Raw genomic sequence first — 25,736 nt, 5'->3', positions numbered from 1 at the left:
ACAAATGTCAAAACTCACCAGGAATCTGCCTTTGTATTTTATTTTGGCAGGTTTTGGGGTCCAGACTAGAAGGCTAGTTAGGGTTCTGAATTGCCTTTAGGTTGCAGGAATTGCTAATGTGATATATAATACCAAAGAAGGAAGAATGTTATGATCATAATGGTCTTGATTTATAGTTGCCATCATAGCTCTCCCCAGTAGGTAACTGATGAGGCCTAATAGTCGTTTTGAGCTGCAACCACCCACAAAAACCACACACATGGCATTTTACTCAAAACTCTACTTTAACCACTACTTTGTGATGCAAAACTGGTGGAATTTTGGGTACTTTCTGTAAAATTGAAATCTTGATGGGGGTTTTCCAACATTCTAGTTGATTGTTAGCAAATTATCAGTATACTGAACAAGAGCAAAGAAGGGTTTGCTAATAAACACCTGCTTCTGTGGTAAGATAGGATGCCAGTCTATATCTGAATATTTTCACTTGGAGGAAGCTACCTTCATTGAGAGAACAGATTCTCCTTTTGAAAAATGCAGTTGAGTAAGAGGTATTTACATGAGACCTATAGTTGTAAAAGAGAGATTTTAGAAGCTTCTTGTCTTTGCCACAGTTTACAGTGTTGACACAGTATTCATATTCAATACTTTCTAACTTGTAGATCCCCTTGTAAAAAAGATTTGAAAAGAAAAGCCAATCAATTTGCATTGTAGGACAAAATGCAATTCTCCCTAAGAACTCTCTGTGGAGGGAGAACTGTTAGGGGAACTGATCTCTGATGAGATACTGCGGCCCCATTCTGGAAGACAGGTAGCAAGTGGGAAGAGCACTTTGTGTGTTTGCCTAAGTCAGGAGATCTTTGTTTATTCTGGAGCTGAGTCCTTAGGCTAATTACTTTACCTAAGTCTCCATTTCTTTTTCTTTTTCTTTTTTTTGAAAATAATCTCTGTACCCAACATGGGGCTTGAACTCATGACCCTGAGATTGAGTCGCATGCTCTACTGCTTGAGCCAGCCAGGCACCCCTCTAAGTTTCAGTTTCCTGTCTTTATAATTAAAGTATCACTCTTGCTGTGTGCTTTGGTGGATACAGCATATTGTCTCAGGAGTCCTTTGTTACATCCTGTGTTATATAAAGATGACTTTTATTGCCATAAAATTTACATCTTCTATCAAGCACATATTTTTTAGAATCTGTAAAAACATTATTTTAGCAAAACCCAACTCTACTTTTAGAAGCACGTAGTTCTGCCCCTTTTGTATGTAGTAGTTTTGAAGGAGTAAATTTCCATCAGTGCAGCCCAGAAGCCAGCCTTAAAATAACTGTCAGAAACTTTCAGGCTATTTCTCATTAATACACTGTCATGCTCAGGAGGACAGAGAAATCTAAAATTGAGTTTTTAACAGGTTAATTCCTTAGTTTACTGTGAATATCTTGATGATTTCCCACCAGCACATAAGTAAAGCTTTGTTTAGTTTGCCTCACTGCATAGACTGTGTTGCTGGTTAGCTTCCAGAAATAAAGCATGCTTGTTTTATAATTTATGTTAGGAAATATTTAAACAGGATGAAAGAACAGTTTTTATAAGACCCAACTCAAGGAATCCATTTTCAGAAAGTACAACCAAATAAAAAAAACTGGCTGAGTGAAGAACAATGAATAAGGATCATGAACTTGGAAACAAACCAATTAAGTTGAATGAAATTTGTAAAGAATGAAATAAAAGAAGTTGCATTTTGTATGTGTGTGGGGTGACTAGAACAGAGTTCTAAGAAAAATTTTATGGGATGGAATATCATTTAAAGCTTTAGGATCCAGCAAAGAGTAGAATCTTCATTTGTAGGGGGTGGGGGGAAAGAAGGTTTATCACCACGGTTTTATATACAGAAGCAGCAAAGGTCAAGATACTGTAAATGTTAGAAAAGTGTAATGGAATTTCTCAGACCCTTTGACTTAACAAATGGTTTAGTTAAGAAAATTGGCAAAATCTTGAAATTTGGATTGGGGCTATAGCAGACTTTTACATTGAAGGCCAAAAAGACTTTCTTGTGTATTAGCACTGTATTACCACATTTGTTACTCAGCCTGATAACACCAGACAACTTTGAAGGTGACTTGGACCTCCATCATTGAAATGGAAGTGTTGAAAAAGCAACATCTGGAGAAAGGTGAAATCACAATTACACATCAAAGGCCATATAAGTTTTAACTTCAGATTTTATGTTTCAATTATACTAGCTTTGTGTTCACGCCCAAACTCCAAGGGTAGGATCTACCACATAGAGGGTGGAGTGGCATTCCAGTTCCATTTATTTTCTGCTGAAGCTGGCACATTGAATGAAGATTTATATCTTAAGTGACAGGATTCAGACGAAACACGACAAACCTGTAAAATCTGCAACGTGGACGTGTCAATGCAGAACCTTCCGATGAACTGGATGGGACCAGGAAGACAAACCACACACACTGTCACGTTGTGCTAGGCAGCATGACAGATCAAAGAGAATCCCAAGGAAGAGCAAGTCCTTGCTGGCTGCAGTGCATGTAGTAGGGGGTTCAGCACAGACTGCTGTTTGGTTTACGGATTCAAGTGTGCATCTATCTTGGGCCTGCCTTTTTATGGAAAAATTTTGTGGAGATACACTGCACTGACTGGAAAATTATTCACTTGTTTTTTAATCAAATTTATCGAGTGGAAGCATTGGTCATGAAACTAGTCATTTCACTGGACTTTAATCCTGACCTAGTTGCCGACATTGGGTGGTAATTATTATTTACCAAAGCATAGAGAGAATCTGTGTTAAAAGAGCAACCCAGGCAGGCACTGCCTTGAGGAGGGAACAAGTTTTACCACCTTAGGAGAGATGAATTAGTTTTGTGAAACATCTCTGTTTTGCTGAAGGACTCCAACCACTGGACATGAATGGAAGCGTGCGGCAACTTTGTACTGCGGACAGCAAGTTAAAGCCCCCCGCCCCCCCCCCCCCCCCCATGCCCAGGAAAGCTCAGGAGTCAGGGGCCTCAGCAGAGCACACTCCTGACTTTACCACTGTGTGCCATGGTGCTCCTGACAGCCTGGTTGGCCGTCACTCATCTAGAAGAATGAATGAACCTCATATTAAGTGCTCCTTGCTGTTGGTTCAAGTAGATCTCCTCAGAGTTCTCACTAATCAGGTAAGCATCTTCTGAATTAATCTGGTGACCAAACCAGTTGTACTTTAAATTGGTCCCAAAGAAAATATGTAATTGGAATAGCTGTTAAGACACAAAGAAATGCCAAAATGAAAGCCACCAGTCTGCCACTGTATTCTGCATCATTAAATATTTATTTTTATATATGCATTTACAAACTTGACTCATTTCAGAACTCTGCTTTCAGTACATTTTTAAATTTTTTTTTTTTTGCAGAGAGATTCTCTTGTAAAATGAGATCCATGTACAAAACTAGGCGACAGATATAAAAGTTTCCTTTCATACTTTTCACCCATCAAGGAAAGAAATCATGTGACAAGGAAATAAAACCAAAACGTGGCTCTTTCACGAGAATAACATGTCAGTGTTCAACTAGGAGTTCTAATGGGATAGATGATATTTCCTCTTTATATGGATGTATATACTTTAATACTTCTTAGCTACTATAGCATGTTGGTTCAGATGAAGAAGAAAATCTACTGTTTGGACTAGATAATCTAGACACCATCAATTATTCATTTCTTTATAATGTGACACCAAAATTCACCTGGGAGATGACATTGATTGGCCAGCAGTGTGCATTTTTTCCAAACGTTGCATCAAAAGTTCCTTTTAAAAAACTCATTAACTTCACAAGCTAAAGTCTGAGCTTCTAATTTAGCTCTCTTATTTAAAGAAATAGTTTAAATGATCAGTTCAGAAGCTTAAAATTATCTTTGAAACTAAAGTTGCTTTTCTCAAAATGAATGCTGACTTGGAGCACTGTCACTATGAGACAGAGGCACTAATGCCACGAGCAACGAGAAACAGTATCACCACAGGATAATTACATGGTACAAAATGCCCAGGGGCCTGAAACTCACTATTAATATGATTTTGGCAGCAGCATCATTTGATATTTAACCATTTATTACATAGTATTAACACACCAGCTTCAAAGATGTGCACTCCCTTTAGGACACTCAGGAGTTACAAATTTATTGTGATTGCATAATTCGTATTGCACAGTTTTATAAAAAACATAAATACTGGCTATTCTAGTTTTAAATACAAAATACATGTCATATAGTTTAAATCTATAATCTGGTTCAAGTGCAAATCAGGTGCTTTCTTTAGTCCTTCCAAAAAAGGCATTTTTAATATTTTTGGCACAAATGAAATTTCATCATGCCAACAATTCTAATTACAATACATATATCCAAACCTTTAGAGTAGCAATCATATACATACAGTATAAAACTGATTATTTACAAATGTACTAAGCATTACTGTAATCTTTGTGGGTGAATCAGAACTAATTAGCCATACCCACACTAATGATCATTAAAAAAGGTAAATAAGATTCCTTAATTTCATTTGCTTATGCTGGTTGCTGTGGGTTGACATTCATATGAGGAGGATGTCCTAGAAGACCAATTCTTTGTTTCTGCTTCCTTTGTTCTGTCATCTGGAAAGTTAAAAAGTTTCATCATTAGACCCAGACACTTCCTGTACGTCAGATCATATACTGAACCATAGATTTACCTCTGTGGTTATGGTTTATACTGAAACCCACTTTCTACAAATAGTGTACCGTCACTAAATCAAACACACAGAACTTCAAAAGGGACATCTTCCTAGGCAGAATGGGGAATTCTGTGACCTAGTCATGCAATGTGGCATTCAGAACTGTTGCTATTTGTTCATAAGGAAACAAAAAACGGTAAAAGCACAGGATTCTTGATTGTTTATCAAATCCGTTTCCAAATGATTGAAAGGTTCATTGGAAATTGGTGGCTTTGTATGGTGGTGTCAGCACACCAAACTATCAAGAGAAGCAGTGTGTTGAGAATTCTAGGTTTGGCAGGATTAGATCCATGAGTTTCAAGGGTTCCTGATTCCATTACTCAATGATGCCAGAGTAAACCTGGTTTGAGAGAAAAAAATTATATAGTTCACTTTGGAAAATGAATGTCCTCACATCTCACTGAGATTCAGAGTGACTAAATGCCATAAACAGTGCTCTGGCACTCATTGGGGTCTACTCTTTGCCACCCACAGACCCAGGACTGCTTAAGGTCATGAACGACCTTTCCTAACACGGGTCAAATGAAAAAGTGCTTTCAAAACGCCAAACAAGAGGTTGTTACTATTCATTTGGCTGCTGAACTAAATCACGTCTCATATTGATGGGCAGCTAGCTCTGTTCCAGGTAGTTTAGGGCACATTTAGTTCTCTGCATTAACATTTTTCTTAACCCGGCGCGTCCTGGCTCTGGATTTGATACTGGGCATTTACAAGGAGTATTTGCAAAAAGTAGCTTTTTATAAAGAATTGAACTAGGATATTCCAGCTAGCCTCTAAAGTTTCTCTAGATGAATGACAAATCTTTTAAGTGTTATATATTCCACTACACAGATTCAGCTGAGGAAAGAGAACCTGATTTTGACACATGGGATAAATTCACAATTAGATTACAATATAATCAGTAATGCAATAATCTTACTGTCTGATACTTCACAGTATGATCCCTTAGATCCTCCCCCTCTCCCCCAAGGGAAGGGGACGGACACACACACACACACACACACACACACTTTGACTCTCCTACTCCTTCCCCTTGGCAGTTAACCCAGAGAGGGAATCCAATGTTAACAATCTCAAGCATTCTAATGGATTTAGGAATCTTGGTGGCCTCAAGCCCTATTGATGGCTACTTTATTTAAATATTTGCTTAAAGTTACTGAGGCCTTTCAACCGTGAAAGTTGGCTATTACAACTTTTTCTGTAATTTTTCTATAAATTACTTGCATTTGAGATGTTTGCATATGTGTTCATACCTGTGGGTTAAATCAGCTTTTCTTTTCAATCTGTTGGTTATTCAGTCATGCTCTTAAATATAAAAGCCTCTACAACTGTATTTCCTGTAACAGACGAGTCTTAAGCTGATGGGCACACCACCCTTCCCACTTCTGTCTACAACTATCACTTGACACCTCATTGCTGGTCCTATTCTAACTTTCTAGGTTTGCCTTCCTAAGATAATGATCACATGGCCCACCCTCCCTCTTAAACCTTAAAACTCCCTACTGGTTGTAGGTTAGTGGCCAAATTATTTACTCAGGCAGTCCTATTCCTGGTAATTTCAAGTACCTAGTATATACCTATCTAATTTTGTTTTCTGTTTCCGTAGAATACTGGTTCTTTAACTTTGGCAGGAGCCAGAATCACACAGAAGGTTTGTTAAGACACAGATCAAAGGGCCCACAAACAGAGTTTCTGATTCAGTAGGCCTAGGGTAGGACCCATGAATCTGCACTTCTCACAAGTAACAAGTGACGGTTATGTTGTTGGTCTGGGACCACACTGATGCTTCAGAAGAACTTTCCACTGGTTATCTCGGAAAGTGGCCAAAGATCACTTTAGGTGTATTTTCATATTCTTGAACATCCCCCAAAATTATTTTGGGTCCATATATCATCATTTTTCTCAAACAAGGTTAAGATCCTAGAAAAGATTCTCTACAGTTGAGTACACAGTAGGCACACAAATTTATCTGAATTCTGTTTTGATCAACCATGGCCTTTTAAACAGAATATCTTTTAAGTGACTAATAAATGAGAAGAGGGCAACTGCTAAAGGATTTAGCCCTTGTGACAGTGGGCATAATCCAATGACGACGATAAAGAAACAAAACAAAGGTGTCAATCTGGCCTGTAAAAAACCAAGCTCAACACTGCTAGCCAGTTAAGTTTCCCTGGCCCATTAGTGCATATTCTCACATAACTTTTGGCTTTATGAGCTCAGTTCTACCTACCTACCTACATAATTCACACATAAACTGTTCGTGTGTGTGTATAATAATCTTTAAAGCATATTATCTGTTGTTGTTCCCTTTATCAAAGCAAATGGAAGTAATGACCAAAGTGAAACATTCATATTCTTGGAGTATCCTCTCTGGATATTTGAAGCAAAACTGACTCAATAAAAATATCCATCAGATTCTGACCTAAGGTAACCATATACACAAGGTGAATACTGAAAAATCTATTTGGGATAGCGTGAAAGATCTCATTGTGATAGATATGTTTAAAATTCTGAAGATTCCCATTTAGCGGAGGATAAACATTTGAAAGAGCCGCCTTCTTCATATCTATATGAATATAAAAACTAGCTTGAATTTTAGCATTCCTTCTTTTGACTCAGTCTAAACAAGAGGCAAAGAATATTGCAGTTTTACAAATCAGATGCAGCCAAACATCGGAAAGATCTTTCCTGAAAACACTAACTGGCCTCAACAACAGAAGGCTGGCAAGGGACTGACTGCTCACCAACAGCACGTGGATGCCACGATCTGGTTTCTAACACATCTCCTGAGTCCGAAAAACTGCTTTCCTGTCTTGGACCTGTCAAGGTCTCGGATACTCAGAGTCTAAATAGCCAGGAAACTCTAAAATCAGCCATGCTTCTAACAATGAGCCTAAAACACCGAGTAAAAAACAAAAAAAACCGCAACGCAAGTCTCAGATGCATCTTGTTTCCCACTCTACACTGTTAGGTGTAGGAAGAGAACAGGTTGTATGCATCTTTCTAACCCCAGAACCTAGGGCGCCACCTCGCAATTCTATTTCCTAAATGGTGTTTCAAAGAATGGACTGAATTAATCAGAACACAGTGCCATTCCTGGAGCATGCCATGCGCCTTCATGCCTTTGCTCATGCTGCTTCCTTTCCCAGGAGGACCCCGACTACGTTCCTCTGTTAGCACAAAAGTCACCTATTGGTAAGACAGGAGAATCTGGAGGCTCAAGTCCTTCCTTACTCTGAGCCTCAGACAGGACTCAATGGCACTTCTCTGTGCTCCCTCAAGCTGTATTCATGTCTTGGGTGGGTCATTCCACTTTTTACGCGGTATCATTCTGTCCAGTCTATTTCTTTGTCTGTCTTGCTAGATTATAGGACCCCCTAGAGGGCAGTTGCTTTCGTGGTTCCAGAACAGTGTAAGGAACAGAGGCACTGAGTAAACTTTAATATTCCGTTTTCTAACTGTAGGCAGTTATACTCCTCTTTTGTTATTTTCCCTTCCTTAAGCAATTAATATTCACCAGATAACCCTCTGGCATGAAAAGTGCCAAACACGGTAACATGCTAATGTGATCTGAGTTTTCAAGCACTTTTTGTATTCCTAATAACAACAAATAAGGGTCATTGTCCCATACGAAGCCAGTCACATTTTCAACAAAGTGAAGCCTTCTCTCGATACTTGCTCTTTTGCATTATGAAGAAAACATGCCAAAAAAAAAAAAAAAAAGTAGCTTCTTACATCAGTTCTCCTCCTTGGAATAAAAATGTAAGAGAATCACATTTAGTATTCAGAACCTCTTGGGAGGGAAGCTTCAAAATGAGACGCATCATTAAAGTAATACTTAGAATAGCAATTCTAATCAACCGCTCTTGGCAAGAGTAGGATAAGTGACACGGCCAACCAGGTTTTCACTTCTATCCTTCACAAGAACTTTTTCTCCTCAAATTGGTATTTTAAGAAAAAAATCACCAAAGAGGTCAACAGCAGTATAGATTAAAACCAAAGACATTCACATTTAAACTATCATTGCTCCATTATGCCGCTTTTTGGACCAGAAGATCAAAAAAAATATCTCAGTGATGAAGCAATTTTTGTGTTTTCCAGCACTTTTACCAGTGAATGGTATTCTTTCATAGCCATTTTGAAAAGTTATCTATCACAGAGTTTCTTGCTCATTAATCATTCGTTGGACTTTATTTTTTAATTCAAAAAAATTGCTTCCCTCAGAGGGCAGGAATTCTTACAATTGCCATTTAAGAACCAACCACTCTCTAACATCTCTGCATGATTTTTTATGCAGAACAATTTAAAAAATCTTTGATTGCTATTTCACCAAATTTAATAAAATTCAAAATTTCTAAGCTGATTCTTAAATGGCTTAAAGGTTTGTTAGAAGTTACATAATCAAAAGAAAATGCTGACTAACTCCTTTTGAAAGAAACACATTTCCCCAATAAAAGTAGCTGTGCTGAATTTTTCCTGGGCACCTTTTTAAAACCTAAGCAGATCAATGCTCGTAAAGGCACTGGAGAATACATTACTGGTTTCCTCATACCTCTTTTTAGGTTATAATGTCTTCCAAGAAAAAACAGTTTATATTCATTCACAGGGGAAGGGCTCTCTGAGGGGTGGGTCCAACTGCCAACTTTAAAACAGAAAATATAAAAAGGGCCAAAACCAAGCAGTTTAAACCATACTGGCTTTAATGTTGCTTAATGAACCCGAGTCCATATGCAATCAAGTTCCACATATCTTGTTTAAGCTAAAATGTAGGTTTAATAGAAACAATTCTACCTCGGCTTTTAAACATGCCAAGTTTCTGCTATGCACAGCTGTGTGAAATGGCAACACCAAGAAGTTTAAGTGTGTGATGCAGTTTCTGAAACTTTAAAGGCTTTTTTTTTTTTTTTTAAGAATAAGAATCTAAACAACCTGAAAGGCAGACAGGGTACAGTGACAAAACAAATGAAAACAAAAATATATGTGGCATACAAAAATCAAACCCAGACGGGAGGATCAGGAGTTCCAGCCTTGGCAGTGTCCTAGAGAGCCAGAGAGGCCTCCTAAGAGCCTCCTGTGTGCCTCACTACCCTCCTGCGTACAAGGAGGGGAGAGGTGACAGGACAGCATGGTCCTGGGTGCCCTCCTTCACCTCCGACACCTCCTGCTAATTCCTCGGCCCACCCCACACCTGTGACAGGAGCTCGACAGTTCCTTTATTTAAGTCTGTATTAGATCGATTTCTCTAAGGTTTTTATTCACAACAGTTGATTTAACTAAGGTTCTCGCAGCCACAGGTCTCGCAAAAGGGGGACAGGAACTAGAGCAAGCACTGCTGGATGTGTTAACAAGTTCGCCTCACTCTTGAGGGGGGCAAACAGGAGCAGGGGGAGCACGTTTGCTACAGCCAGTGTGGTTCTCTGCAGTATTTGTCAAGTGTGTCACAGGATGGGGAGAAAGCTTGTGACATAGGAAGCAAGGGAATCGAGTTAGATCTTCCTGGTTTTACTCCTCTAGGTTATTCATTTTAGGTGGCTACCACGCTCAGCGCTAGAGACAGCTTTCACAACCAAGCCGTTCTGTGGCCATTTGTCTTTTTTATTCAGATCTTAACACAGGCCAAAGAAAAGAACTTTGAGGACAAATGGTGTCTGGGGGCATAGTTCGGAATAATTTAGTTGGAAAAGAAATACATTTCCAAGTAGAATTGTTAAAAGTTCTCTGCAAACCAAGTCCAAGAAGAGTTTATTTCAGACGGGGTGTTCACTGGTTGTATGCCTAAGGGTTGAAAATCACCTGTGGGTAGATCTTGCAACTTGGCTCCAGGGAAGCCTTGCCTGATCACTACTGCTGTGCAAAATTTATCATCTTGTCCGTGGAATTGATTAAAAAGCTTTAAAAAACCCTTACAGGATGCTGACCTGTTCCCACGTCTGTACTGGATTATCCCAGTCAGCTTCAGCACAGCACCTGCTCACCACCCAGGTGCAAGTCCCTGACCCACAGCTGCAGCCCATCAGTGGATAACCACTGGGTAACAGTGTGAGTGTTCATTTTAAGGGGGTCAGAAGGAGGAACAAAGTACACAGGCTTTGGAACAAATCTCCCCCTCCTCCCACTTCCTTAAAGGGACCAGTGTTTACCTTATGGATGGATGGGGAGCAGGATGGAGTAGTGCTTCTGTAGACTATTAAGCTCTGTAGGGAGCAGGGATGGGTCCATATTGTCTGTGGTTTTATCCTTAGCACCTGGCATAATGCCTGCACTGTGGTAGTCACTCAATAAGGACTTGGCCAAAAAAGGAACCAGAAGGAGCTCTACCACGACTATGGTTTATCCCAGCATGCTGAATCTAAATATCTTGGGTGAAGAGTTGATAGATTTGAAGACTAGAAAGCAAAACTAGAAACAGCTTTTAGTCTGTCAGTAAGTGAAGTAAAAAGAGTATGGCTTTGCAGGTTATGTTTTCTGTACAGCACTTCCCTGAAGTCGTTTGCATTTTCCCATTTTCTGGTTTTGTTTTTCACGTTAAAACCTTGCACTAGCAGCACTGGAAACAGTGTCAGGGGCTTATCCTGAGAAAGGGCAGTGAAGGGGTGTGGAAAGGAAATGGGGAGACCAGGTGAGTTTCTTCTCCGTGGCCCGGATCCCTCTTCTACATCCACATGGTGGAAACGTCAGCACTTTAACCTGAGCACTACTGACGACTTTGCCTCGTCAAATCTGGTGTGTCTGGTAGTGAGTGGGGGTAGTGAGTGTCTGGCACACACGCGCATGTGTGTTTGCGGGCAGATGGGGTTTCTTTTCTTTACCTGATCCTTTAATTCTGACAGCTGGCCGGAAAGGTTAGTGACAAGCTTCATGGTGGACTCCAGCTTCTCCTGCAGGTTCCTCAGCTCATTCTGCTCCCCTTCAGAGTCACTGCTGACCAGGGACATGGCTCTCATCCTGGGGAACCAGTCAAGGTTTCTTTCCTAGAATCCACATTAAAAAAAAAAGTCATTTCCAAGAGTACAGACGAGAAAGGCGATGCTACCACGCCGTCTTGTCTCTGGGCTGTCTTTCATTAGGCTCTCTGTTCCAGGACTAATGTGCTGTGCATGTTACAACACCATTCAGTTAATACCTTTTTAATTGATTATCATTGAATCCTCAGTTCTTAGCAGTCCCTTTAGAACTAAATGCAGGGGAGAAGGTAGGTTTCCGAACAGCTTCCCCAATCTGTAAATAGGAGTGTAGCCACTGCGTGACCTGGCTAACGAGTGGTGGGTTTTAAAACTGTGGTAAAATATATAGAACATAAAAATTTCCATTTAAGTCACTTCTATCTGTACAGTTCAATGGCATTAAGTGCATTCACAGTGTTGTGTAACCGTCGTCACCCTCTACACTTCGGGAATTTCATCTTCCCCATGTGAATCTCCAGCCCCATTAAACACTCTCTCACCCCTGCCAACCACCATTCTGTTTGCCGTCTCTATGAATGTGACTGCTCTAGATACCTCACACTGTGCCGTGTATTTTTAAAAGCATTATACTTGGAAAATGATTTGCAAACATTCTGAAAGTGGAATGAATTTTGAGATCCCAAGTGTTCTGGCATTTACCGGATATGCGTATGTGCACATTTGCTTGGTAGGGAATTGTCAGGAGGCCGAAAATGGGGAAGGGGCTTCTTGTTCACTTCCCCTGTGAGCTTACGGAAATTACTCTTCTATTCTTGTTTCCTTTTCCTCCCAGCTTGACGTCATTGACAGGTGCCATTAGTTGGTATAAGAAAGGCCCATTCAGTCTCCTCTCCTGTCCATCTCCATCCTTTCTTTTGACATCTACAGCTTACACCTGAAAACAGTTTTTCTCACTGCTGGTTAACAAGTGGGCCAAGACTCCTCCTCCCACCTCTCTTCCTTCTGCCCACATAGGCCTTTCTCCTAAAAAGTATGCATCATAGATAAGTTCTGTACAGAGAGGCAGGAATGAATAGTAAAAGCTTAATCAGCACAAGATAAGGGTTGAGAAAATTGACTCAGTTCCATAACTATCTGGTGTCATTTCTGACTGGGACCATTTTGTACTTATCAAGATAAATTGTAATTGACATTCTAACACAAACCTTGCCATCCCCTCACCCCCTACCAACACACACACACACACACACACACACACACACACACACACACACACACAATTTGTTATTGCTGCTTTGTATACACCAGAGGTCAGCAGAATTTTTCTGTATAGTATTTTCTGATAGTAAATATCTTTGGCTCTGTGGACCATATGGTCTCTGTCACAGTTACTCTGCTGTTGTAGCCCGAAAACAGCCACAGGCAATACATAAATGAATGAGTATAGCTGTATTCCAATAAAACTTTATTTGCTAGTGTTGGTGGCAGCAGACTGGGTTTGGCCCATAGGCTGGAGTTTGCCAACCTCTGGCATATACAGAGGCATCAGCGTACTTAGACAAAATTCCACGAGACATGTCTAAGTATCAAACAGCAACCAAGACAACTTAGCAATATTGAAGTCAAGTAAGAACGAGTTGAAAAATATTACAAAGAAGGCATACCACACTGGTAACATGGCATCACATGTCTTTGAAAATGTTTGCTTAAACATCTGGGGAGTCTGGTAAGTAGGAACTCACTAGCCCTTCAGCATCATGAGTGCAGGAACTACCTTAGTATAGTGACCAAAACATCGTAGACACTTGATAAATACTTGTGGAAGGGAGGAACGATAGACCCTCTCTGTTGCTTACATGGGCCCTCATAGCAAATGCTTTAATGGTGAGCCTCAGTGGCTGAGAAAGATTGCTGAGGAGAAAATGATCTCTACCTTACTGTACCAAACACCCTGTGATCAGCACGTCACTCACATGCAACAACATCAACCTGTGTTCATCTTCATCAGTCTCCCCCCACAGTGTTATGGGCAAAAAGACCATTCCATAAAATATTCCAAAGATGACCAGCCTAAAAATCTGAGCTGTTTCTATGTCTATAATCAGTTTTCTGTGTGTGTCTAGAGCAAAGATGAGGAGAACAGATATGTGAAAACATTTAAGCTTGGCATTGCCACTGAAAGGCAGCTAAGGTAACCTGTCACTGATTATATTCACTGCTCTGGTGTCTTCCAGACACGGCACACCTTCCTACTGAAGAAACATCCCATGTTCAGTGTCCAACTCTACATGAGGAATGAACCTAAGTGTTCAGAAAAGGGCACACATAGGACGCAGTGGCTGGTGCTTACTTACTGCCACTAGGGTGAACGAGCCTGTGGAGGGAGGAGAAGGTGTGGGCTGGGTTGATGAAACTGTGAGCCCAAATCACTAATGCAGTAAGATCACACACGTACAAGGCCAGCCCAGCTATGAGACGCCCCACGGACCCACAGTGACTGCTATAAATTTTCACACACTGATCTCCTCCCAGGAGAACAAGCTGAAGAGGAAAGATCCAACGTTCTGCTTACACTGTCAGACTCAGAGGTGCATATTGGACACACCGTCCATTGGGACATGACAGAATGTCATGCCAAGAAGGAGTTCAGAGATCACTAATACCATTGCTGTGTCTATAATGCAGCAAGCTGAGCCCTGAAAGAGAAAGTAACTTGTCCTTGGGAGCAAGGGACTTAACAAATTCCCTGTATTTCAAAGGGGACCCTGAAAATTATCTGGTGTTGATGAACTGTATACTGCTAATATTTAGTGTATTTTGAGGTGAAGTATTTGCTAGTTCTTTGGATTAAAATAAAAAGTTAAAGCATTATTTTAGTTCTCTGGAAGGACATGTTTTAAAAACAACATATTCAACCTATATTGAGTGGTCACTTATGTGCATGGTGCTGAGGGTAGAGCAGTGAGCCACATATACATGGTCACCGCCTCCTGGACCTCGTTAAAGTGGAAATGGCTTTCATACCTGAGTATGAGATAGGCTTTCTGCCATCACAGCACTTGCTATTTAATGAGCGTGGACATACACATTACAAAAGAAGAATGGGATAAAGCAGGCTATGCTCTGTCGAATGAGTGGCAGAGAGTAGGGCCAAAGTCAGAACTGACCAGCAGTGATGATGATTGGTTGGAATTCTCTTGGGCGAAGGCATGGACCTGAAGGGTCAGTGCTTGGCCGAACTAAATGCAAACATGAGGGCATTCTCAACAAAGTGGAGCTGGCCCAGGGAGGAAACCAGTTTGGATGGAAGTGGGGGCAGCTCAGACTGCAGAATACGTGATCGAGGTGTAGGACAGACCAATGCACGTAACAGGAGTAACTCGGGGCACGGAAAGAGGGCCTGGGTCAGGGGGCGGCCAAGGGAAGGAGAAGCAAAGAGGTGACCTGGAGCCCCTGTGAGCCCGCCTGCCCAGATGCGGGGAGAGGGACACGCACACACTACTTTAGCAGGTGGCAGAACTCACCTGTAGCTACTTCACTACTGACCTGCAAATTAATGTTCAACTGTGTAAACTGGTTAGAGTGTGCATCACAAGTCTGACTTGCAAATTTTTCCTATGTTCATTTGCTTAGCAAGCCCCCCACAGAACAGACAACACACATTTCCAACACACATTAATGAAGTCTTCCAAAGAATACAGAAAATCGATGCAAGAGTCTGCACACAGATTAAAGTTTAAGCAACAGTTTCTTGCTGTATTCCAACAGCAAGTGACCAAATGACTACAGATTAAAAGAAATTTTCCATTGTAGGTTCCCACCGTCTTTGGCAGATTTGATTCCTGGACTCCCACAGAAGGATTTCAGAGAAGTCTTTGAACAAATTGCAAGAGGCACAAACTTCACCTAACAACTGTTTACTGAACATGTGTCACTTCTGTGCCTGGCATAGGGCTGAGTGCTGAGGGTCTGAAGCAAGACAGGTCCCTGCCCCCAAGGTGCTGTAGTGCACAGCCTGCAGTCACGGGGCAGGTCTTAGGGCATGGTTCTTCACTTGTGAGGGACTCCAGAGCTGTGAGTGCCTAATGAGAACCTGCTGATCAAGTGAACGGGGCCGACCAGTATCAGGATGGCTGCTACTGGCATCTGTGCAACTTGTCTCCATGGTGAAGAAGATGATGGACTCAGATCCTCTTTGTTTTTGCTCTATTTGTGCTTCTGTACATGAGATACCGGTAACCCTGGAGCATGAAGACCTTTCCCAAGGAGTACATAAAGCCACAGACAGAAAAGAATGCATCTTTCTTAGAATGTCCATATCATTCAATGATGAATTATGGAAAAGACTTTAATATTGAACTCAAAATTTGCCCTGCGACATAACATGAAATTAAATCAAAATTTCAAAATAAAATCTAAGATTTTAAAGAAGTGTCATATTTGCTGCCTAAGGCCACTTTGGGCCATGTGCCCTGATCCCAGGGATAAACATTCATTCTGCATCTCAGGAGAATCCTTCATTGTAGAGCTAGGACAAGGATTTCCTGGTCTAGATAGTGACTGGTTACCTACCACCTTACAGGCTCTCCCTCGATGCCTTCCTCCAACTCTACTATCTAACAATGAAGTCTAACGTGGGGGAATCCCACTAAAATCCTAAACCAGAGGAAACAAGGTCGACTGCAGAAATTCAGGTACTCCGGATGGCATGTATTATTAGCTTTTCTGCACTGACGTACGTAAATCCCCAATTCTGAGGTTCTAGGTATTGCCAGGAATTTAATTAAAACATTACCCTGAGCTGTTAAGTCAAATCTCAAATTACCAAGGAGTACCTAGTGGCTAAAATTAGCAATTCTAGCCAAACTATTCTCTCAACTTCCATTTGCTTGGGTGCCCTGCACAGGAGGATATGCTGGGACGCAGGGTGAGGTTGCTCTCGGACACGCTCCCCCTCTGTAGACGATCTGAATCTCTGATGGAAAATGTTGAGGCTACCCCAATAACTAGTGGAGGGGCCAAGAGCACACCTGAATCCAGTTACTTTGTATTGAGCTCACACCTTCATACAAAATGCCACGCTTGCTTGCATGCTACAGGACTTCAGTGAAGCCTGTCACGCAGGGCTCTCCAGCTAGTCAGAGTCTGAAGGTCTCAAAATGTTTGCAGAATGCTACCTTTATCTGTAGTAAAGATCAGAAATATGTCTCAGTGTCCTGGCTTCTGCGTTTTTAAAGAAAATCATCTTCAACTGCAGCATTTTGTTTATACATGAATTCAGTGTGTGTGTGTGTGTGTGTGTGTGTGTGTGTGTGTGTGTGTGTGTATGTGTGTGCGTGCGCGTGTGTGTGCGTGCGCGCGCATGCACACGCAGGAAGGTGGGGCTGGGGGAGGCTGTTGGTTCACTGAGCGTCTGTCAGCAGCATCTGTCACTCTGGGTCTGAAACATCCCTCCGTGCTTCCCTCGCTTTCCTTGCTGCTGGCATCTCACATACCAATGTCATTAGGCACTGTCTGCCCCGGTCCTTCTACAATCCAGCCCGTGCAGTTCCCGTCACAGCAAGTGCTTCCTCTGTCAGAGCAGACAAACTGACTGAAGCCACAGCCGGAAGCACGCTGACCACAAGTGCTAAAGTTCTGGTTAGTTCTTTTCTAGGTAAAGTTGGAAAAGTCCCTGCAAAGGCAAACATTGAAGTTTTAGACACGGGGGCGGTACTGACCTCTTGAAATGTCCTTGACTGGAAAGAGGGAGGGTGTGTGTGAGTGAGAGACACAGAGACAAAGAGGAGGAGGAGAGGAAGTTGGATTGTATGATGCAAATGCTAATCATTCTGAGAAGAGTTTTTTTTTTTTCCTTCTTCCCAGGTTCAACTGAAGAGGCTGTTCTAAGAAAGACTACTGAGGTAATCAGTCACCTTCCTCAGAGAAAGTCTGCTCAGGTAGTCTTGTTTAGTTTACCACGTAAACAATGGAACATTTACTGTTGAATCCTTTATTCTTTTATAGCCTGACGGGAGACTTGACATTTTTTGGTGGGGGCATGATGGAGAAAGAGACCTGGGGCTTCTCTTTCCTTCATAGTCCCCTCTGAGGAGATCAAAGAAGGTAAACACTGTCCTTTCGATCAGACGGCAAGTGTGTTTCTACTTAGCTTACCAAGCAGGAGGACACACCAGGGTTTCCCAGAATGCCTAGGGACACCGGGGATGAGAGCGCAGAGGAGGCAGGGGAGGACTGAAGATCATCCTTTAACTTTCCAAAAGCAGGAATATAGGACACTTAATAAACCTTAAATCACTTGCCCCTTTTGTAGGGGGGGGTGATTATTTTTTACTGAACAGGACTAAAATAATCTGTAGAGCTCACTTTTTTAAAATCACAGCAAAAAATAGAACCCCAAATCTGTTGCTTTCGGTGAACAACGGTGATAATGATCTCTATGCTCAATGACTCTAAAAGCTATTTATAGCAATGATTATACATTCAGAAAAAACTAAACTAAAAAATGGATCCCAGGTATGGACATGGTAAAAAGATCACGGGGTTGGGGAGAGGGAGGGATGAATAAACAGGGGGAGCACAGAGGGTTTTTAGAGCAGTGAAGCTATTCTGTTTGCTGCTGTAATGGTGGATACATGGCATTATACATGTGTCAAAACCTATAGAAAGTACAACACCAAGGGTGAATCCTAATGTAAATTCTGGTCTGTAGCTAATAATAATGTGTCATCTTGGTTCATCAATGGAAACAAACATACCACAGTAATGCAACATGTTAATAACAGGGGAAACTGGGTGGGAGTGAGGCAGGGAGGGGGGAGTGTACAGGAACTCTGTGTTTTCTGCTCTGTTTGTATGTAAACCTAAAAGTGCTATAAAAAATAAAGTCTATTAAAAACAATAGATCCCACACCTGGAATTTGTTGGCCAGTCCCAAATTCAAGGATCCACACTTCCCTCTGTTCCCAAAGTACAGTGAACTCAAACCACTTACAGTATCCCTGCATTTCACAAGTGTGTTTCTACAACAGCCTGTGACATGAGTTTGTCATCAGGAAGAGTCATAGCCTGAATCAAGAGCTCAGGACTTGAAGTCACAGTGCCGCAGTGTGTTATAGACAGTGCACCAGTGAATGGGTTGGTTAACCAACCTGGGTCTCCGTTTCTGTGTTTTGAGAAAGAGATCATGGGCTACCCCACAGAGTTACCGTGTAAGGATCAAATGGGTGTGACAAAGTGTCCCATAAGCTGGAAAGCATTATGCAAAAGTATTCTAAATCGGTGTCATCAGCCTAAGGTCTCAAAGCTAGTGTGGAGTCAACCCTGCAATCCACATTTTGACTCCAGGTGTAGTGACTCCCTGTCAGGTTCCTTCCTTTCTACGGCATTCCATTTTAGAGATACAGAATTTCTCTTTTGGCAACACAGCCATGTGAAGGTTACCCACACGACTCCCAACTTTAGGTGTCAGAGTGGTTCTGTTCTTGAGCTCTGAATGACATTACCAAAGCAGGCCACATTATATAATCTTCAGCTGGGCTGGAGTGACCACTTACCCTTCCCAGACTCGGTTAATAGTTGTTCTTGGATGATACAGTGTAACAAAGACAGGTCCTCGCCAGCATAGAGAACCGCACCCATTTCTGATGAAATCCCTAAGAAAAGCCAGCTGCAGAATCACTGGTTTAAGTCATTGTAGACCCTCAGGTGAAGCGATTTCTGGGCCCCCACTGAGACTCTGAGAAAGCAATGCTTGCCACTCCAAGTGAGGAAGCCAGGGGCCACACAGAAGAGAAAGGTGGGGCTGGCAGACGGTGTCAGACAAGGCATGGCTGACCCACTGGAGGTTCCTAATAGAGAACACTTAGGGTAACCTGCCCCCGGTCAAGCTGGTTCATGACCCTTTGCCCCGGCAGCTTCCCCAGCATTTTCAGTTAGCTATGAAATCTAGCAGAACATTCCCAGAGGTTATGTATGGGATTTTAGCGATTTTTATTGTTTTTTTCCTGTATTCTTTTCTGGATTCCATGACTTTCTCCATAAGTCTACTTAAACAGCTTTCCAAATTTCTTTGCTGTTGTTTCAGGAAAAAATACTTGGGATTTTTGAATATACATACACATACATATACACTCATAAACCTCACTATTGTAAGGTTGTTGTATTTAAGCTGCTTTGTATACAACAATGTTCCATCGAACAGTGTTAGTCATCCTATAGGTCTACATGTTGTCAAACTCTTGCCTGAAATGGTTTTCCTTAAGGTCAGCCCTGCCTAGATAGACTCCCAGAAAAGAGAAAAATGTCATCTCCCTCACCATTGATACGACTCCAGTGAGAGCTGAGGGGCAAGTCACTGGCACTGTTACTGACATGGGAGTGGCTTGGAGGAAATGTGCCACAGAGCTCCAGCTCTCAAGAGTGAAAGAGATCACCAGCTGTGTGCAGGCTCTCTAAATTCCTCAGTCCTTTCCAAATCCCTCATTTTACTGACCTGACCCAGGCACCCTGACCCCAAAGATTTACCGGCTTGTTCACACAGGCGTCCTCTCTCCCTCCTGACACCCTCATCCCTGCTCTAGACAGAGACCCTCTTTAGTAGTTCACGGACTCCTACCACTGCTTTGCAAGTTGCTTCGCTGAATTACAATGCTAAAGACGGCCTAAGAGACCCTGATTCAACTTTCTCACTTTATATGGGGGTCACACCAAGGCCCTGAGAAGAAGTGGGTGTGTGAAAGGAGAAACTGAGAGCCTTGTCCACTTGTGTAATGTGCACATACATAGGACCGTACCTAAATACTAATAACTCCTCATTCTCACATTGCTTAGTGACTTGTTAGCCGGCTTCATTATAAAAGGATATCTTAAAAGAATCCTAAACGTATGTACAGTTGATGCTTGAACATCCCAGGGATTTAAGGGTGCTGACGCCCACAGGTGAAAATCTGCATATGATTTCTGACTCACCCAAAACTTAACAATTAGCCTACTGTTGCCCAGAAGCCTTACCAATAAACAGTCTATATTATTTTCTGTGTTATATGCATTACATACTGTAATTTTGTGGTCAGGTAAGCTGTATCAGGTACAGTCAGTCTTTAGATTCAGGGGAAAACTACACTCTAAGTGCAGTGAGGGCGTCTGAGACTGCAGGGGGCAAGGAAGGCAGCTCAGTGGGCGCTGTACTGGGGGAAAGAGCAGGAGGCAGCTCCAGTATGTGGAGGGGAGGAAAATACGTTTTTGCACTTCTCATGTCTGCTGAGTTGGGGGAAATATGTGAGCAAATATGTATATACAAATACAAGCGTGTACAGACACATCAATTCCTACATACATCCCTGGACTAGCTCACAATGGGGAAACTGTCACCAGTGGTGGAGGCAGTCCTCAGCTGAATGATCCAACAGTTGCTACATACCTCTCTCAGATTCTGCACAGGCTCTAAGTGAGCATAGATAATCCTTTCCGATTATGGCTCTGTTCCACTCATTCTTACCAATGGTGCCTTGCACACCCTCTATGAAGGTCAGAGTGCGGAAAATTCAGAGAGAGCTGGGAGGTCAGTGCAGACCAAGGGTCCCAATGCCAAGTGCTTCGTAAGAAGAAGCAAGCAACCGTGAAGTGCACAGCAGGGCAAGGGGTGACTTGTTAGCCTCTAGACTAGAGGGCAGAGCGTGTGATAAGCCTGGGCGGGGAATCATAGCTCAGCAACTGCTCTGTGCAGCCGCCACGGACAGAAACCCAAGCTCAAGTGCAGAGGGTGGGGCGCGAGCATGTCTGGCTGGTTGGGAGGCGAGTCCGGTGCTGCTGACACGCTGTTTCCAGCCACCGAACGGCAAATGCCAAATCCCTCTCCACTTCTCCCTTGCTCTAATATTCTCAAGCTCTGCCATGGTGTCAGCTAACTTCAGAAAGCATTCTGGGAATTGTACTGGAGCACAGCACGGGCTGTATCCACACCCACGGCAAAGGGCTTTCGGAGCCTGAGGGACATTTAATCAAGGCTTGTGGCCCCCCAGGTTAGACAGGGAAGCTGATGATGCAGCACTACCAGCACTGAAATGTCTGTCCCTGGAACTGATGAAGGCACTCTCTTCCTCTCAGCAACCTCACCGGAATCCCAGAATAAAAGTCGGAATCCGGGGCGCCTGGGTGGCTCAGTCGGTTAAGTGTCCAACTTCGGCTCAGGTCATGATCTCGCGGTCCGTGAGTTCGAGCCCCGCGTCGGGCTCTGTGCTAACCACTCAGAGCCTGGAGCCTGTTTCCGATTCTGTGTCTAGTCTCTCTCTGACCCTCCCCCGTTCAGGCTCTGTCTCTGTCTCAAAAATAAATAAACGTTAAAAAAAAAAAATTAAAAAAAAAAAAAAAGTCGGAATCCACTACTGCACATCTGCACGAAAGCACAGGGTTTCCATGTCACTCAATCACCAGCCAGGACATGCCCGCCTGGCACGCGATGAGGCAGGTGGTTGTGGGGAGGTGGGTGCACAGCCTGCTGACCTCTTCTGGCACTGTACTCTCAGTCCTGGCTACTAGGGACTCCCCATTTCTCATTGCCTTGAGCTGAGACCCTTCGGGTTGACGTTTACGTTCACTTTTCTGCTCACAAGACCACTACCAGCATTCCCTCCCTACAGACGGACTCGCTCTTATCTGATTATGAAACACAAGTAATTCCAGGTTTCCATTTCTGTCCCGAGTTGTTTCCTTTCGTCCCTTCATGGAGCTCCTCGGGCAGAAAGCTGCTGCCCTCACTTCGCCAAGTGCCCGCCTGCAGATTTTCTAGCACCAAGGCTCTCTCTTGGGTCAAGAAAGGTGCAAGACTTGGGTCATTTCCCCTCTTAAAAGAAGTCGGTGACATGTAGGTAATTCAGTTCCTATTCTGATCTTTTGCCCTTGTTAACACACTGCTTTCTGACGTGCTTGCTTCCTGTGTCTTCTTAGCTAATACAGATCAACATGATCTGCTAAGGCCAGATGCCCTATGGCTTTGAATCTTCTTACAGTATTTCCTCATCGATGTTTAGTAGTGCTTTATTTGCTAAGAGAATTTCTTTGCTTGGAAAATTTAACTGGAGGTATTTTCTAGCAAAAACATCTCCCTCTTACATGTTTTTTTAAGAGTATATTTCTTTATTTTGAGAGAGAAGGACAGACAGAGCATGTGATCGTGGGAACGAGTGGGGAAGGGGCAGAGGGAGAGAAAGAATCCCAAGCAGGCTCTGTGCGGTCAGCGTGTTGTTCCACACGGATCTTGATCTCATGAATCATGACATATGACCTGAGACTAAATCAAGGGTCGGATACTTAACTGACTGAGCCACCTCTTACATAGTTTTTTGATGCAAATTGAAAAGGGCTTTCAGCAAAGCATTTTCCAGGAATGGAGGCTCCTGGACTCTCTCCTCCTATGTGAAAGAAGGCACTATTTTCTAACAGCATTTCACCAGCTGCCATGACACTACTTTTGATTTAGAAGATTGTTTCTTTGCTTTTATATCCCCATACAACTAGTTTCTGAAGAGGTCAAGTGAATTAATACAAGCTGGAACAAATTGAGAAATCTCTAGTGGAATAGTATGTGAGAGCATGTGTGGGGAAGGGAGGGAGGAAGACAGAGAGAGAGGAAGAGGGAGGGAGGGACGGAGAGCGTGGTCTGTTCTCACTATGAGAAAAAGTCAGCACCAGGCTTAAAGGATGATGGATCAGACATTCTAATTATCAGGGAGTTCTAACCATTCAGATGAGTCACTTGGGTGTGGAAGCCCGTCTGTCTATGGTTCTGGTGAATTTTCCCTCCCCTTTACCTTAGACACCTCTCCCCCCTCAAATAATGGCCACGAAAGGAATGAGCATTCCCTGTTCTAGGCTCAGGTGAGGGTAAGGAGGTTGATCAGATTTTACCGAGTTAGAATTAACACGTAATTTCAGATACACCCTTCGCAAGAGTTGGCTCTGCCTTTCCTGAACTCCCGTCATTCCTATAACCCCCTGTAGTATTCGACTCAAGGGGGTTCCCTAACTAGCTGTGCTGGCGGCAGCTCAGGGAATTAACACTCATCTACTGCACAGAGCTTCTATCTCGTTGATTTATGCGTTAGCCACTCAGCATCACCCAGGGGGTCAGTCTTCCTCACCCTTCTCCCTACCCCCATTGGGGCCTTTGCTGGGCCTTGCCTCTTTTGAAGGTGGCTAATTCAGCACCACCCGGATGGAAGGAGGCCCTTGGGGGATGAGCCAGTCCAAGGCAGGAAAACCAGATTCAGCCTGACCAACAGCTGCAGGTTCTTGACACTGAGGGCTGCGTGTCAACGCAGACGGAAACCACACTGTATATGCACAGGTCAGGACAGCCCCAGGGTGGGTTCTGTCAGCACCAGCCCTTCCTAGCAGGGTGACCCTGCAGAAGCTTCTCAACCTTTCTGGGCCCCAGTTTCCCATCTGTAAATGGTAATGGTGCTATCTACAATGCTGTTATGGGGAGTAATTGGGATCATGTGTGCAAAGCATTTATTTCAGTACGTAATGATTAAACATGGCCTGTTATCAGAGTTATTATCCAGTCTGTCTTGTTACGGCAGAGCACAGCAGAGTCCACTCCTCTGGAAGCAGCCTTTCTTAGGACACTCAGGCTGTGGTAGGAGAGGGTTCTCCCCAGCTGGCCCGGTGGTCAGTTAACATGCCATATGGGAGAAGAGAAGGGTCAGGAGCAGCTCCAGGTAGCAGGGGATGTTGAAATCAGACCCACAGCATTCTCTCTTATCACCCTGCAATTCACTCAAAAACACAACTCTGAAAGTAGAATTTATTTTTGAAGGTAGAATTCCAAGTACAGAGGGGAAATCTAGATTTCATTAATAAAATCTGTACTTGTATAGTTTAAGTTATAGTTTGGTCTTTACCAATCTTCCTTCTTAATATTCCTGGAGTTTCTAACTTTCAGGAATAACTTATTCTGCTTAACAAAGTAAGCACTGGCTTTTCTCCTGAGGTTGACTGTCACAGAAAATTGGGCTGCTGAATCTTTGCTGGGAATCATCTATGTGATCTTTTATGTACGACATGCCCAATGTGCAGTATTTAAATTCCTTCAGGCAAAGATACAACTAATTTATCACTTATCCAGGTTAAATATATCTAATTGTGTCATTATCTATGGACTAACAAATTCTCATTTCAGTCAGCAGTGGATACAAATCAAAGAATGTTGAATTACTGAAAAAGAGCGTGTGCTACAGGAGCGCCTGAGTGGCTCGGTGGGTTAAGCGTCTGACTTTGGCTGAGGTCATGATCCCATAGGTTCATGAGCTTGAGCCCTACGTTGGACTCTGTGCTGACAGCTCAGAGCCTGGAGCCTGCTTTGGAGACTGTGTCTCCCTCTTTCTCTGCCCTTCCCTGGCTAGTGCTCTCTCTCAAAAATAACTAAACCTTAAAAAAAAAAAATTTAAAAAGTGTGCGACATAAATTACTGTGAAAATTTGAATGCAGTTCAGGGCTAATAAAACTGCTTATCATAAAAGGCTATCACTAAAACTCCACATGGTAGCACAAAAATCAAGTTCCTATGGGGAGAGGAAGGAAACTCAGGGTTTTTTCTCTTGCTTTGAACTGCCAGGGCTGAGTGAGGTCATTCCGTAGTCACATTTCTCTGAAAGTACAGCTCTGTCTGGGGCCTGAGTCAACGAATCTGAGATTGCATCTCCAGAAGGAGTGACACTGGGCGATCCGTAAAGAGTCACAGGGGAGGCCTCACTTCCCCTCTGAGGCGCTGGTTACAGCCCACCTCCCATCACGTGTGTGGAGTCAAGGGACGAATCCACCAGGGAGCCAAGTCCAGTCGTGACAGAACCCAACATACCGAACTCGGGGGCCACTCCCCAAGTTACCTGAACCCCTGGTCCTGGGCTGTGAATGTGAGTGGAGGACACCTCTAGACACACAGATTGTGTGTTTAGTCACAAGTATGGAGGCCAGTTCGATGGAGAACAAATGCTACTGTCAACTTTGTCCTATCTCAACATTTAACAGCACTTAAGATGTTAAATTTAAGAGCCATGAAGAAGCCGGAATTT

General features: G+C 42.9%; 1 protein-coding gene and 1 long non-coding RNA gene across 17 annotated transcripts in view; one reads left to right on the top strand and one right to left on the bottom strand.

Moving 5' to 3' along the window:
* Positions 1-25,736, top strand: part of LOC109254654 (uncharacterized) — a 63,600-nt gene that overhangs the window by 17,306 nt on the left and 20,558 nt on the right. For 2 of the 11 annotated variants that reach the window (XR_008420379.1, XR_008420380.1), the window contains 3 exons: positions 2,237-3,172; positions 15,475-17,301; positions 17,527-18,571. This is a non-coding gene — a long non-coding RNA (uncharacterized LOC109254654). Of the gene's footprint in view, positions 1-2,236; positions 3,173-10,665; positions 10,796-13,784; positions 13,853-15,474; positions 17,302-17,526; positions 18,572-20,493; positions 20,602-25,736 lie in introns of those variants that run through there. The other 9 variants (XR_008420389.1, XR_008420386.1, XR_008420383.1 and 6 more) reach the window with 9 other exon arrangements.
* The window catches only part of ITPR1 (inositol 1,4,5-trisphosphate receptor type 1), a 327,038-nt gene continuing 304,603 nt past the window's right edge, over positions 3,302-25,736 (bottom strand). For all 6 annotated transcript variants that reach the window (XM_053897548.1, XM_053897549.1, XM_053897552.1 and 3 more), the window contains 2 exons: positions 11,566-11,727; positions 3,302-4,637 (listed from right to left, as the gene is read on the bottom strand). In XM_053897548.1, coding sequence (XP_053753523.1) covers positions 4,551-4,637; positions 11,566-11,727 — 249 coding nt within the window. In that variant the 3' untranslated portion in view covers positions 3,302-4,550. The remainder of the gene's footprint in view (positions 4,638-11,565; positions 11,728-25,736) is intronic.

The sequence above is a fragment of the Panthera pardus genome, unplaced genomic scaffold, assembly GCF_024362965.1.
Source record: "Panthera pardus isolate Hobbes unplaced genomic scaffold, ASM2436296v1 HiC_scaffold_8, whole genome shotgun sequence".
In the NCBI taxonomy this organism is placed as follows: Eukaryota; Metazoa; Chordata; class Mammalia; order Carnivora; family Felidae; genus Panthera; species Panthera pardus.
This window is presented reverse-complemented; position numbering and strand designations above follow the sequence as displayed.